The sequence below is a fragment of the Macaca nemestrina genome, chromosome 1 (genome assembly GCF_043159975.1).
Source record: "Macaca nemestrina isolate mMacNem1 chromosome 1, mMacNem.hap1, whole genome shotgun sequence".
NCBI classification, from domain to species: domain Eukaryota; kingdom Metazoa; phylum Chordata; class Mammalia; order Primates; family Cercopithecidae; genus Macaca; species Macaca nemestrina.
This window is the reverse complement of record NC_092125.1, coordinates 69,443,916-69,458,609: the sequence shown is the minus strand read 5'-3', so window position 1 is coordinate 69,458,609 and position 14,694 is coordinate 69,443,916. Positions and strand designations below refer to the sequence as shown.

The following is a 14,694-nucleotide window of genomic DNA, read 5'->3' as shown; positions in this document are numbered from 1 at the left end:
CAAGCAACACATGGCGGATCTGATGTTCAGAGAAACTCCTCCCAGTAGGGCACTACTAAAACTGCTGGATCAAACATTTTTTAAAAGTCTTTTAACATTCACTTCTGAGCTGGCAGGGAAGTAAGGAAATTCTTCCGACGCCAGAAATGATGAGAAAGCAAGAATCCAGAGGGAGAATTAAATATGCAGTGGTTGTCATTTGCCTAAAGCCACGCTTCAATGGACAACAGGTGCAGGGCACAGGAGACAAGCCAGAATGCTAAAAGGGGAACTCCATCATTTTGTGAAGTAGGAAAAAAACACCCCTGCTCTGCAGAGGGAGGGGGTGATTAATGGGAGTCATGCTCATCTCACTCTTGGCTGGGTGGAAAGAAACCAAAAAAGAGTCTCCCAAAAGTGTCCCAACCACAGTCCTCCATTCAGGCAGATTTGGGGCCTAAATTTATATGATCTGTTTGTCTGAAAAACCCCAAATCATGATTTTAGTTTAAAGTATCTTAGACTGGTAGTGCCTAGAGACAACAGAAGCAAATGCAACTCCTCTCTAGAACAATGCACTTCAAACTCATGTCTCAAAAAATCTGTTTATGACCAACAGGTCTTCACTAAATGAGCTTCTAAAGGATATACTGCAGGAAAAAGGAAATTATTTTCAAAGAAAGCCCTTAGATTCAGGAAAGAATGGTGGGCAAAACAGAAGTTAAAATGTGGGTAAATCTAAATAAAAGAGACTATATGTTTGATTTGTGAGATTTAAAAAACCAAGATGTAACAAACTGTGGACAAAACTAGTATATAAATCAGGATGGTAGTGGATGGAGTCAAAGCATTCTAAGGGCCTTCTATTAATCAGAAAGTCAATAAAGACATCAATATTAGATTTTAAATTAAATACGCAGGATAAAATTTTCAGAGTATACAATAAGAATAGAAATATAGCAACATCCCGGCCAGGCGTGCTGGCTCATGCCTGTAATCCCAGCACTTTGGGAGGCCGAGGGGGGCGGATCACAAGCTCAGGAGATCAAGACCATCCTGGCTAACACGATGAAACCCCATCTCTATTAAAAATACAAAAAATGGCCGGGCGTGGTGGCTCACGCCTGTAATCCCAGCACTTTGGTAGGCCAAGGCGGGTGGATCACGAGGTCAGGAGATTGAGACCATCCTGGCTAACACGGTGAAACACTGTCTCTACTAAAAATACAAAAAATTAGCCGGGTGTGGTGGCGGGCGCCTGTAGTCCCAGCTACTCGGAAGGCTGAGGCAGGAGAATGGCGTGAACCCGGGAAGTGGAGCTTGCAGTGAGCCAAGATCGCGCCACTGCACTCCAGTCTGGGAGACACAGCGAGACTGCGTCTCAAAAAAAAAAAAAAAAAAATAGCCAGGCGTGGTGGCATGCGACTATAGTCCCAGCTACTCGGGAGGCTGAGGCAGGAGAATCGCTTGAACCCGGGAGGCAGAGGTTGCAGTAAGCGGAGATTGCGCCACTGCACTCCAGCCTGGGTGACAAAGCGAGACTCTGTCTCAAACAAAGAAAAAAAAAAAAGAAAATATGGAAACATCCCAAACAAGTAGAGACAGAGAGGGAAAGAAAACAGAGTAAGAAATGGATTCTTAATCCCCAAAAATAGGACATGAACGAAGGGAAAGAAGACTAGGAAAAGCAAGTCGAATAGAAGGTAAAAATAAGAAAGAACAAAAATACATCAGCTAAACATGATCAATACAAATGGGCTAAACTCTTCAGATAAAATATTAATACATATGCCCAGCTATCTGCTCCTTATAAGACACATACTTAAAATGTGAGGACACAGAAATGTTGAAAGTAAAATGATAAAGATAAACCAGGCAAATACCTAACAGAAGAAAAATGGTGGAGCTATCGGCATAACAGACAAAATAATCTTCAAGGTGGAAGCCAATACAAGAGATCCTCCTTAATGATAAAAGGCTTAATTCAGCAGCAAGATAAAACAATTTGTATGCACCTAATAACACTAACTTCAACATATAAACAACTGCTTCTCAATAATTGAGTGATCAGAATAACTGATCACATAAGCAGACAACCACCACCAAGCTGTCAAGTAGACAAGCAGTAAGAATATGGATTTCAACCACAGAACTGACAAACCTATATTAATGGACATATATAAAACCTTGTTACCAAGATAATATCTGTAAGCACATATGGGAAAACATTTATGAAACTTCCATACTCTGGGCTTGGAGGTTTAAAACATGTCAACAAATTCCTCAACATTTCTGCCATGGGGAAGCAGGGGTCTATATTCTTTCCCTTTGATTCTGAACCAACTTTAGTGACTCATTTATAACCACTGAATGCAAGAGAAGTGACTCTGAGTAACTTTCAAGGCGGGGCCAGAAACAGCTGAGTAGTTTCCACTTAGTGCTTCTGGGATTGATTACTTTGCAGGAAACAAGCCATTATGGCAAGAAGTCAGATTACTCAGAGACCACCAAATTGGAGAGGCCAAATGGAATTGCTCCAACCTACAGCTAGCATCAAATACCAGCAATGTGAATGAGTCAAAAACCTTTAATAACATCCTACCTACTTGATGTTGAAACAAAAACCATTCCCTTTACAATCAGAAAAACGTTCCCTATCGTATCTTCTATTCAAATTATACTGGTGACGCTAACTAGTTCAGGTACGCACTCCTTAAGAAGAATCACCAAATAGCAGAACTTACCCCAGAACTATCAAGACTTATGAGGCTTACTATAAGTAACTGAAAAAATGTGAGATGAGCAAGGAATATTTAACTGACAACAGAAGCAGAATAGAGAGCCAGGCATATGCATAAGCCTCATATATAATAAAGCTGGTACTGCAGACCAGTTGAAAAAGATATTCAATTCCATATTAAAAAAATAAACAGCCAGGCATGGTGGCTCACGCCTATAATCTCAGCACCTTGGGAGGCCAAGGTGGGAGGATCACTTGAGCCCAGGAGCTCAAGACCAGTCTGGACAATGTAGCAAGACCCCATCTCTACAAAAAATTAAAAAAAAAAAAAATTAGCTGGGTGTGGTGGTGCATGCCTGTAGTCCCAGCTACTTAGGAGGCAAGAGGATGGCTTGAGCCCAGGAATTTGTGGCAGCAGTGAGCTATGATTGTGTCACTGCACACCAGCCTGGGTGACAAAACAAGACCCCCAACTGTTAAATAAATAAAAAAATAAAGGATCTCTACATTACAACATGAACTTATTTACTGCTACAGCAAGGACTTCAGGAGAAAAAGTTTAAAACTTTCAAGAGAAAATGTAAAAGAATACTGGAATTTAAATTTAAAATTGGGCCGGGCGCGGTGGCTCAAGCCTGTAATCCCAGCACTTTGGGAGGCCGAGACAGGCAGATCATGAGGTCAGGAGATCGAGACCATCCTGGCTAACACAGTCAAACCCTGTCTCTACTAAAAAATACAAAAAACTAGCCGCCTGTAGTCCCAGCTACTCGGGAGGCTGAGGCAGGAGAATGGCATAAACCCAGAAGGCGGAGCTTGCAGTGAGCTGAGATCCGGCCACTGCACTCCAGCCTGGGCGACAGAGCGAGACTCCATCTCAAAAATAAAATAAAATAAAATAAAATTTAAAAATAAATAAATAAATAAATTTAAAATTGGCCGGGCACAGTGGCTCACATCTGTAATGCCAGCACTTTGGGAGGGTGAGGCGGACGCATCACGAGGTCAGGAGATTGAGACCATCCTGGCTAACATGATGAAACCCCGTCTACTAAAAATACAAAAAAAAAAAAAAAAAAAAAAAAATTAGCCAGGCATGGTGGCCTGCGCCTGTAGTGCCAGCTACTCAGCACGGCAGGTGGACCTTGCAGTGAGCTGAGATCGCACCACTGCACTCCAGCCTGGGCGACAGAGCGAGACTCTATCTCAAATAAATAAATAAATAAATAATAAATTTAAAATTTATATGCTTTTGATGAAATAGCTGTTTACTTCCCTGTAGAGAGTAAAAAGACAAACCGCAAACTGGTAAAAGATCTTTGCTGTTAACCAAAGGACTCATATCCAGAATATACAAAGAATTCAATAAGAAAAAACTTTACATTCAATCTGCAAGAAAAAGACAACTATCAAGTGGAAAAATAGGTGGAAAAAATAAAAAACTACAAGCCAGGCATGCTGGCTCACGTCTGCAATCCCAGCTACTTGGGAGGATGAAGCAGGCGGATCATTTCAGTCCACAAGTTTGAAGCTGCAGTGGCTATGATCACACCACTGCACACTAGCTTGGGCAACAAGCAAGATTCTGTCCCCCCAAAAAAAAAAAACAAAAAATTCCACAAACAAAACACTTTTAAAAAGATGTAACAACAGCTAATAGAGAGAAAAACACACAGCCTCAGTAGTTACCTATGAATGAAACTGAGGACACAATGAAATGCCATCTCATACTGCCAGATTTGGAACATTTTAAAAGTCTGATCAAGCATTGGCAAGAAAGTAGACAATGGGTACTCTCATAGCCTACTGGAGGTATATCAGCTATAGAAAACAATTTGCCATTACCTAGGAAAGTTTAATGTGGCTATTCCCTAAAATAGAGTGACTCCATTCCAAAGAATCCTAGGACACTGTTACTCAATAAATCACTGTTGGTATTTTGGTGAAACAATCTGTGCTTTGCATTTCAGTATAGTTGTCATCTGTTTCTCCTACCCACTCAACAACTGAAATGCCCCACAATCACTGTAACAATGAAAACACCTCCACAATTTCTAAATGTCCCCTATGGGGTCAGTGCTAAACCTAGCTGAGAACTATTGTACCAAAGGAACTCTAAGACATGTGTATCCAGAACATGTTCATATCAGCAGTGTGCATAATAAAAAGCTGGAAATTAAGTTTATTAATTGGAGAGTGAATAAGTTGCAGTATATGTATACAATGGAACACTATAATACAGCAATAAAAAAATAATAACAAAAGGCAGGTACTGAAGAATACATAAATATGATTCCATTTAAATGAAGTATGAAATAAATGAAACTGAATGATAATCATCATTATATGTGATAATATACATATGTGATAAAACTATAAAGAAAGAAGTGAATAATTAATAAATTTCATTATACTGGCTCCCTCTAGAGAGAAGGTGAGAATGTGCAATTGAGGCCGGCCATGGTGGCTCACGCCTATAATCCCAGCACTTTGGGAAGCTGAGGCAGGCCAATCACCTAAGGTCAGGAGTTCTAGACCAGTCTAGCCAAAATGGCGAAACCCCATTTCTACTTAAAATACAAAAATTAGTCAGGCATGGTGACACATGCCTATAATCCCAGCTACTCGGGAGGCTGGGGCAGGAGAATTGCTTGAGCCCAGGTGGAAGCTGCAGGGAGCCAAGATCACGCCACTGCACTCTAGCCTGGGGGACAAAGTGAGACTCCCTCTCAAAAACAAACAAACAAAAAAGAATATCCAATTGAGGAAACACAAACAGAAGTCCTGTTTCTTCAGCTCAGTGGCAGATACACTGGTATCTATCATTTTTCTTTAAACTGTACATACTCTACAATATATATAGTTCACAATTTTTAAAAGTTAAAATTAAGTTTCTATGTAATATGTTAACAACACGCAGAAGCAGCTACAAAGATCTGTATTAAAAGCAATAATGTAGTTTCTTTCCCTGCCTGGTAACCTTATTGTTTGGAATGAGCGGAGAAATGAATGAAGCTGCTGACACATAGTGCTAGTCTTGGACCACACCTCTGCAATATCCTCTTAAAACCTTTTAACTTATACTTCCCTCATATTATTTATTTTCTGGTAAGATGAGATCATGAGCAAAAGACCAAATGAGTATGTATCATCTTGCATAGTTGGGCAAAACTATATATTCCATATATATATATATACACACACATATACTTTCTAGGTAGCAAATTCCTAAGTTTTCAGGTTTATATCATAATAAAGAGCATATAGTATGTATTCTCATTCATTAAAATTTTACTAAATGCTTACTATGTATCAGCCCCTGGGAGTGGAAAATAGTTAAAATATATTCTTGCTCTTAAAGAGCTCACCACACAGACAGGAAGGCAGGAAGGGGAAACTATGAGTAAACAACTACCACTCAGTAGAATTAGTACTGCAATAGATTTAAGGAGAAATAAGGAGGTTGTCAATTCAAGATAAGGCACAAGATTTCATAGAGAAGCTACATCTTGTAGAGTTGTGAGGAATTTCCTAGGCAGATTTGGGAAGAAAGGAATTCCAGAAAAAAAGGGACCAACATAATCATAGGACAAAAGCCAGGGAACTAAAAAGACATATCTAAAACACTGTTAGTACTCTGATATAAATGGGGAAGGGTAGGGAATGCATAACTGGAGAGTTTGTATTTTATCCTATAGACAACACCATGGAAGGATTCACCAAGCAGTGAATTGGCAACTTTACAAAGGATTGCTTTGGCAACAGGGTAGCCAATGGACTGGAAAGGGTGGTATGGAGAATCTGAAAAAGGGAGGCATAGAGATAATCAGAGAGAAAACTGTTAGGATAATTCAGAGAAGAGATGAGAACCTAAGAAGGTGGCAATCACACAAAGAACAGAGAGATCAAATCTCACAGTTTTTTGAGAGACAGAATTAAAAAGAATAATGATAAAAGAATAGAGTAAGAAAGAAAAAGATGCCACTAAAATTGTGACACAATGGTTAAAAAGGTAGACAGGAATCAGAATGGCATTACAAAAGTCAAAGACAGCTTTTCAAGAAGGGAGGGGTCAGTAATTTGATACAGAAAGCACGAGTAGAATACAACTGATCACTGGATGTTGCATTTTGCAAATCATTGGTAACCTGTCAGCAGTTTCAGTGAAGTGGTGGGACAGAAGCAGCCTGACTAAAGCAAACTCAAAAGTGAAGTAGTGCTAAGAAGGGTGATTTGTTTTCTAGAGTGGTTAAGACATACACTTTTTTTTTTTTTTTTTGAGATGGAGTTTCACTCTTGTTACCCAGGCTGGAGTATGTTGCAATCTCGGCTCACTGCAACCTCCGCCTCCCAGGTTCAAGCGATTCTCCTGCCTCGACCTCCCGAGTAACTGGGATTACAGGCATGTGCCAGCATGCCCGGCTAATTTTGTATTTTTAGTACAGACAGGGTTTCTCCATGTTGGTCAGGCTGGTCTCAAAAACTCCTGACCTCAGGTGATCTGCCCGCCTCGGCCTCCCAAAGTGCTGGGATTACAACAGGCGTGAGCCACTGCGCCCAGCCAGAGATATACTTTTAAATGGAAGACTTGAACATACTTTTGGCTGCACTGAAAGGTTGAAAATATGGGAAAGACAAGGGATAACTGGTGGAGAACGTCTCAGAGTAGACATGAAGGGATGGATAGGATCACACAAGCAGTGAAATTGTATAGGAAAAGAAAAAAGATCTTTCTTACTGTGAGAGAGGGATATTAAGTCCCAAGACTGTTCATTCAACAACCATTTATTGAATAAACATTTATTGAATATTTGCCATATACCAGGTACTGTGCAAAGTGTCAGGGGATACAAATGAATAACTCAGTCCCTGACTTCAAAGAGTTCGCAGCTTAGTGGGCAAAATACAGTAACTGTAATATGTTCTAAGTACTAATACGCCACAGTGGAAAGGCCAGCATGGTAGCATAGAACTTAGAAGAAGGGCTGGAATTTAAGACAGCTTCTGTCTGACACTTTCTCCGTGACATGGATGAAGCTATCTGCCAAGTGTTTTTAGGGGTGGAGGGGTATTAGGCAATGTGTAGGAAGGGAAGGAATGTTCAAAACAGCTGCCCAGATAAAACAACAGCAACTTGTATACAAGATTTCTATGTCCTGGGTACTATAAAAAGTGCTTTTATACATATTACCTCTTTGATTCTCAAAACAATCCTATTATTTTCATTTTACCAAGAAAAAAACCTGGGACTTAGAGATTAAAAACTAAGAGGCACTTAAGGACTACAGTGAGACTGGAAACTGTTTTCCATAGTAGTAACAATTTACAATTTACATAATTGTATCATTTTCTCCTGCTGTGTCTCTTAGACCATGAATAACAACTAATCCAGCATCATGAGTTTACAGGGCTAGGGATGGTATAGCAGAAGGATAAGGGAAATAGGGAGTTAAAGGAATGGGGAAATGGGAAAGAAAGAGATTCTCATAGTTGATCATTGGGACCATGGCTCTGGGAAACAAAGGTAAGGCAGACTTGGGGAAGAAAATGAAGGAATTAAGGAATCTGACAATATTTAGCCATAGAAAGAAAATTAGTAAAACACAAAATTGAGGTAGAATGAACATTTTTAAAATAACATTGATGAAACAGTTTAAAGTGATGAATGACCCATGGCATTGAGTTTCTTCAGAAGAATGAGTCACTAAATTGGATGAGGTCACATATCTAGTAAATGCTAAGTTTAAACAAACTCAGATCTTTTTCCAGTTTCAATGGTATTTTCAACTTTCAACAGCTTGGTTAAATGGGGTTCTAGGTACGACTGTATTGCTAATTAACAGTGAAATTTACTATCTCATAAAACATTACATTAAAAAGTTTTTCTTTTTTTTTTTTTTTTTTTTTTTGAGACGGAGTCTCACGCTGTTGCCCAGGCTGGAGTGCAGTGGCGCGATCTCGGCTCACTGCAAGCTCCGCCTCCTCGGTTCACGCCATTCTTCTGCCTTAGCCTCCTGAGTAGCTAGGACTACAGGCGCCCGCCACCGCGCCCGGCTAATTTTTTGTATTTTTAGTAGAGACGGGGTTTCACTGTGGTCTCGATCTCCTGACCTTGTGATCCGCCCGCCTCGGCCTCCCAAAGTGCTGGGATTACAGGCTTGAGCCACCGCGCCCGGCCTAAAAAGTTTTTCTTAATATGAAGTACTGTTCATTCTTTTTCAGCAGATTTGTAGAACAATCACAAGCACTTCTAATGATCATCATTACCTCTTTTTTGGCTTCTTTTTTGGGATCATAATCACTATCATTCCCATCCATTGGATGTGTTTCTTCTACATCATCATCACTGAGAAGAAACAAAAATTAGTACACTTAATTCCCCCTTTTTTTTTTTAAGACAGTGTTTCACTCTTATTGCCCAGGCTGGAGTGCAATGGCACGATCTCAGCTCACTGCAACCTTTGCCTCCTGGGTTCAAGCGATTCTCTCACCTCAGCCTCCCAAGTAGCTGGGATTACAGGTGCCCACCACCACACCCAGCTAATTTTTGTATTTTTAGTAGAGATGGGGTTTCACCATGTTGGCCAGGCTGGTCTTAAACTCCTGACCTCAAGTGATCTGCCCACCTCAGCCTCCCAAAGTGCAGAGATTACAGGTGTGAGCCACTGCACCCAACCAATTCCCTTCTTTTTATTGTATTCTAGTGCTCTTATCAAACTGTAATATATATATATCTTAATAATTTTACTAAATATTATTTAACAGAATAAGAGTTGTACTTGAGAAGATGAGCTTTTAATTCAGATTTCTGTAGTGTTCAGAAACATTTATCTCATTGGGTATACAGAATCCTTTTAGCAAACACTTCTAGCTCAAAAACAGAGACCCAGTGGGAAAGGGATTTAAAAAGAAATACCATTTGGGAAATGGGAACACATACAAATTGATGTAATACTTAAATTTCAGTCCTCCAATTGGAGAATACAGACAAAATGAAACAAAATGACTTTATACTATCAAAAGATTTAGCCTCAATAATAAGGATTTCGGTTACTCAGGTAATTATAAAAAGAGCTTCTTTCATAGAACATATTCTTTAATATATTCTAAATGTGTATTAAATATCAATACTAAAAGGAAGCATTTGTGATTAAAATTAAAGGAGGTGAAAGAGGTCTTAATATTAAAACTTCTAACCACTTGGCTCTTCTTGTCAGAGTAGAAACATAAACGTAAGAATAAGGAATATTTACAATGTGTTGTGATAAATTTTCTGCCTTAGGAAATGTAAGCAACCCAATGCAGTGTCCCTAACAATGTAACTATATGAAGGTAACCAACCTACCTGTCACCCTGATTATGTCTATTAGCTAGTTTACGAGCCTGGCGATCCATCAAACTTGTCCTAGAGCGAGTTTTTTTCCAAGAATAGTAATATTTTACAAGGCTTGCAATTGTCTTATCTGGAAGCTTAAAAAAAATCATGTTAATATCAGCAAGTTTAATTCATAAACAAAATGAATAATAATTTTGATGATATTCTTTACTATTTAGTAAAGGCATAATTAAAAAATATTTCATGGGTACCTTTATGAATTATAGAGCTAAAAAGTACTACTACAGTCAGTATCCCATATCAATGTCACTGACATTTCTGAATGAATATTCCTATTTGTTCTGGAAGAGGAGGGGAAGAGGTCACAAACTAATTTGGTGAGAATGTCCCCAGAAGTTCCCAGCGCAGTCATGTTAGTATTCAATATATATAATTCACATAAAATAAAATTCACTATTTCAAGTGTACATATTAGTGGTTTTGGCAAATTCACTAACTTGTACAATCACCATCTCTATCTAATTCCAGAACATTTTCATAATCTCAAAAAGAAATCCTGTACCCATTAGCAATCATTCCCTATTCTACCCCTCCACCAGTCCCTGGCAACCACTAATCTGCCTTCTCTCTCTATGGATTTGCCTATTCTGGACATTTTACATAAAGGGAATCATACAATATGTGACCTTTGTGTCTTGCTTCTTTCATTTAGCAAGATGTTTTAAAGAAAAGCTATTCAATTCTTAACAATACATTTTTTTGAATAACTTTGTTTTAAATCCAGTCTTAAAATGGTAAATAATGCAAACAGGCTTTGGCCATCAAATGAAGTCTGAGTATTAAAATGACTGATGATCATGCACTGACTGATCTGTCATAGTGAAAACAAGGATGCAACTTCCCCACCAAAAATGTTCTCTTTCATTATGGAAGACACCTAGATATATTTGCAAACATTATCTAATTTTCATCTACTGAGGTTAAAATAGTTTAATGCAGGAACTTCTCAGATTTACATTATTTTGACACAATACTAAAAATGTAGGAACTAGAAATACAGAGCAGTTTCTCTCCACACACACACAAAAAAAAAAAAAAAAAAAGAAAGAAAGAAAAAAGCAGCAGCACCATCTGGACAATATTGAAATAATTTGTTTTTTGTTTTTTGAGACAGAGTCTCGCTCTGTTACCCAGGCTGGAATGCAGTGGTGTGATCTCGGTTCACTGCAACCTCTGCTTCCCAGGTTCAAGCTATTCTTCTGCCTCAGCCTCCCAAATAGCTGGGCGACAGGCGCGTGCCACCACACCCGGCTAATTTTTTGTATTTTTAGTAGAGACAGGGTTTCACCGTGTTAGCCAGGATGGTCTCGATCTCCTGACCTCATGATCCGCCTGCCTCAGCCTCCGAAAGTGCTGGATTACGGTCATGAGCCACCGCGCCCAGCCTAATAAGGACTTTTTAAAACGGGACTTTCATATCCAAAAATATATAAGTTGGAAAAAATCCTCGTGTCAAAGAGTGAAACATTTAAAAATAAAGTTGAATTTTTTTTTTCCTGAAACAATAAACATACGAAATAACTCTATTACATGTGTATTATTACATGTTATGTAAGTCAAAATAAAAGCTAATTTACTGTAATGCAATAGCACATAACTGTCATGTAAGAGTGGTTGCAGAAAATAGGATTGTATACAAATATACCTGTTTCCAAATAGTTTTTAAAATTAAATTGAAGAATGTTTTTGTATTTAATAATTAGGACGTGTTCAATAGTAGCTTAAGATATCATTCACATATGAACCACAGTAAGATTAAAATTACCATACCATTTGCTGAATCCTGTGAAAGCTCTTTCCATGAAAACTAAAGGCTTGTTCAAATAGGACTTTATCTTCCACTGTCCACTCATCCGGAAAGGGAGTGAAATTAGGGAGATCAGCAAGGGACTTCTCAATGTTATGTTTATGCCAGAACAACATGCCAAGTGCCTTTGAAGAGAAATCATTCCCTTTTGGTTTTAATGGACTTATGTTCCATCACACTTAAGAAAGTTAAACACAAATTAGATCAAAATCTTAAGCCTATGACTTCAACTGAAGATAGACTCACAGTTTGGGACTTTAAATCAGGGGCACCCAGGTAGCAGACCTCATTTATTTATTTCTTTTAAATCAGGGCCTCAGAACAGTGAATGTTCTTACATACCATATTTGCTGCAGAATCTAGGAAAAACAGTGAGCTGAGGAGAGTGACTACAAAGCAGATTTGTAGGTTCACACCAAGAGTTTAACCCACATTTTAAAATTTGTCAATATGTAGGAAAAAATATGCTAAAAGGAAATTTTCCAGTAAATCCATACTTGAATGAAATGATCAGATGCCACAAAGCCAGAAATGCTCATTTGGGGCTTAGTAGGGAGATATTTAAGTTTTAATCTTTTACAAGTGTATCACAGGCTAACCATGTCCAAGAAGTAAAAGTACCTCCACTGCAACTTTAACAATTTTTTAACCACATTTAAGTTATTTATTATCAGAACATATAAACAGAATTATTAGGAGGCATATAAATAACTTCAATGACTTAATTACCAAATCAAAACAAAGACTGAAATGGACAACTTCCAAAAATTCCATAAATTCCCCTTCTATTTTAAGTAGTAGGCCTTTCTCTTTATTATAAGGTATTAAGCATCGCTTAGGGCACAAACTTTTATTTTCTAAGAGATATAGCCACTTTTTAAATACTGAGTTTGTTAATTTCTGTACTCTGATAACAGTCCTTTAAAATACACAGGAAAACGAACATATGGATAGTCCTATTTTAAAGGATTAACTTTCTCAAATATTAAACAGAAAGGCAAGGCTTAAAAACAAAATAGGCAATCAAAGGCTTCAAAATTCACACAAAAGTTAATTACATTTAGGTAGATATAGATAAAATAAACATCTCAATTTCACAAAAATATTCCTTTACCATGTAATTGGACTATAAAGTTAGCTCTTGATAACCCAGGTTACAGATAATTTACCTTTCTTACTTATCTTAAAACAAATCTACCTATTTTACTATAAATTCTGATAAAGGTTGAAATACTTATTTGAGATTTAAGATCTCTTTCATTTCATTTTTCCATATTTTCCATTCCCTTATTACTAAGGATAATGTACCATATATTTGTCTCTCTATATATAGTAATATTATATATAACACTGTATATTACATAATATACATTATATAAAAACATTATAGTCTATTTAATATAACTTATCTCCATGACTATGTATGTTATACTTACTAAATTCAATGACATTACTATATTTTGTATGCAGAAAAAGACCAATCTGTGGGTAGCCATTAGATCGAATTATAGTATAAAATATTAAGATAATTTCTTGATTTTGTTATAATTTTTATTTGAAGAGACTTAACTCTACATACAGACAGATATATCATATATAGATATATCCTTTTAAAGTTATCTAACAAAAACAGCCTTTTGTAATTTCATTCAAAATTTAAAAGTCTTAAATATTCCCTTAAATGTAAAGTTTAACTTTTAGATCCTATAGAACAAAAAGTCAAAAGAGAATTACCTCTATCATTAATAAAATTTTTTATAAATAAAAGAATTGTTTTAAAGTTCTATCTGTGTACGCTGACTCCAAAATACACCAAAACCTTAACTTTTCATTTTGGAAAGCATTGCCAGAGGAATACTGAAGGCTTCCAGAAATTTTCAGAACTCAAAGTAGAATAAGAAACAGATATACTGAGAGAAAAATATTTAAGCCCTTGAGATGAATAATGTTTATAAAAGCAAACTCCTTAATATTGAAAGGTCACTCTTTGCTAGGACTTTTGTGGTATCTATAAAATAGCTGGTCAAGATTATGCACTTTGTTAGGACAGAAACTATGATGAGATTCTCTGGATTTGGTAAATATTGAGACAAGCCTTACTATTGAAGTGTTTCTCTACATACCTGTTCCACATTGTAGCCATGCTTCTCCTTTGCAATTGCAATGTATTCATCCACTGCAATGAAATAATGGTATATAATTAATTATTCTCATTTAATTAATTTACCTAGGTCTACTTTTGTTCTTAACATAGCAAAGCAAAACAATTTATATTCCAGGGTAAAAAAATAGCCAAAGATACCTCCCATGAAATGTTACAAAGAGACTTGTAATAGCAAGATCAGATGCTCACCTGGTTTAAAATTTTATTTAGTATAACTTATCTCTACAACTACACGTTATACTTACTAAATTCAATGACATTACTATATTTTTGTATGCAGAAAAAGACCAATCTGTGGGTAGCCAATAGATCTAATTATTGTATAAAATATTAAGATAATTTCTTTCCTAATAGTCTTTATTTGAAGAGAGTTAGCCGTTTAAGACCCTTTCACATATTTAAAGTTGATCCAAAGCCTTTACCATTCCATTTTTGATTGATGTATAAAGGATAGCTTATAGTTCTGCCAGTTATACATAACAATGACACATTTAAGTACGCTTCAGTACTCCTAAATTTTCTTCAGCTCTTCCTGCTTGTAATACAAAGCATGTTTGAGTATTCCACTTTCATTTATCTTCCATATGTAATTAAGCCAACAGAATTAT

The 14,694-nt window shown here is 37.1% G+C and overlaps 1 protein-coding gene across 6 annotated transcripts in view; it reads right to left on the bottom strand.

Annotated features, from left to right (window-relative positions):
- The window catches only part of LOC105484921 (REST corepressor 3), a 58,755-nt gene that overhangs the window by 30,062 nt on the left and 13,999 nt on the right, over positions 1-14,694 (bottom strand). For all 6 annotated transcript variants that reach the window (XM_071079993.1, XM_071079989.1, XM_071079992.1 and 3 more), the window contains 4 exons: positions 14,046-14,098; positions 11,886-12,047; positions 10,065-10,189; positions 8,987-9,065 (listed from right to left, as the gene is read on the bottom strand). In XM_071079993.1, coding sequence (XP_070936094.1) covers positions 8,987-9,065; positions 10,065-10,189; positions 11,886-12,038 — 357 coding nt within the window. In that variant the 5' untranslated portion in view covers positions 12,039-12,047; positions 14,046-14,098. The remainder of the gene's footprint in view (positions 1-8,986; positions 9,066-10,064; positions 10,190-11,885; positions 12,048-14,045; positions 14,099-14,694) is intronic.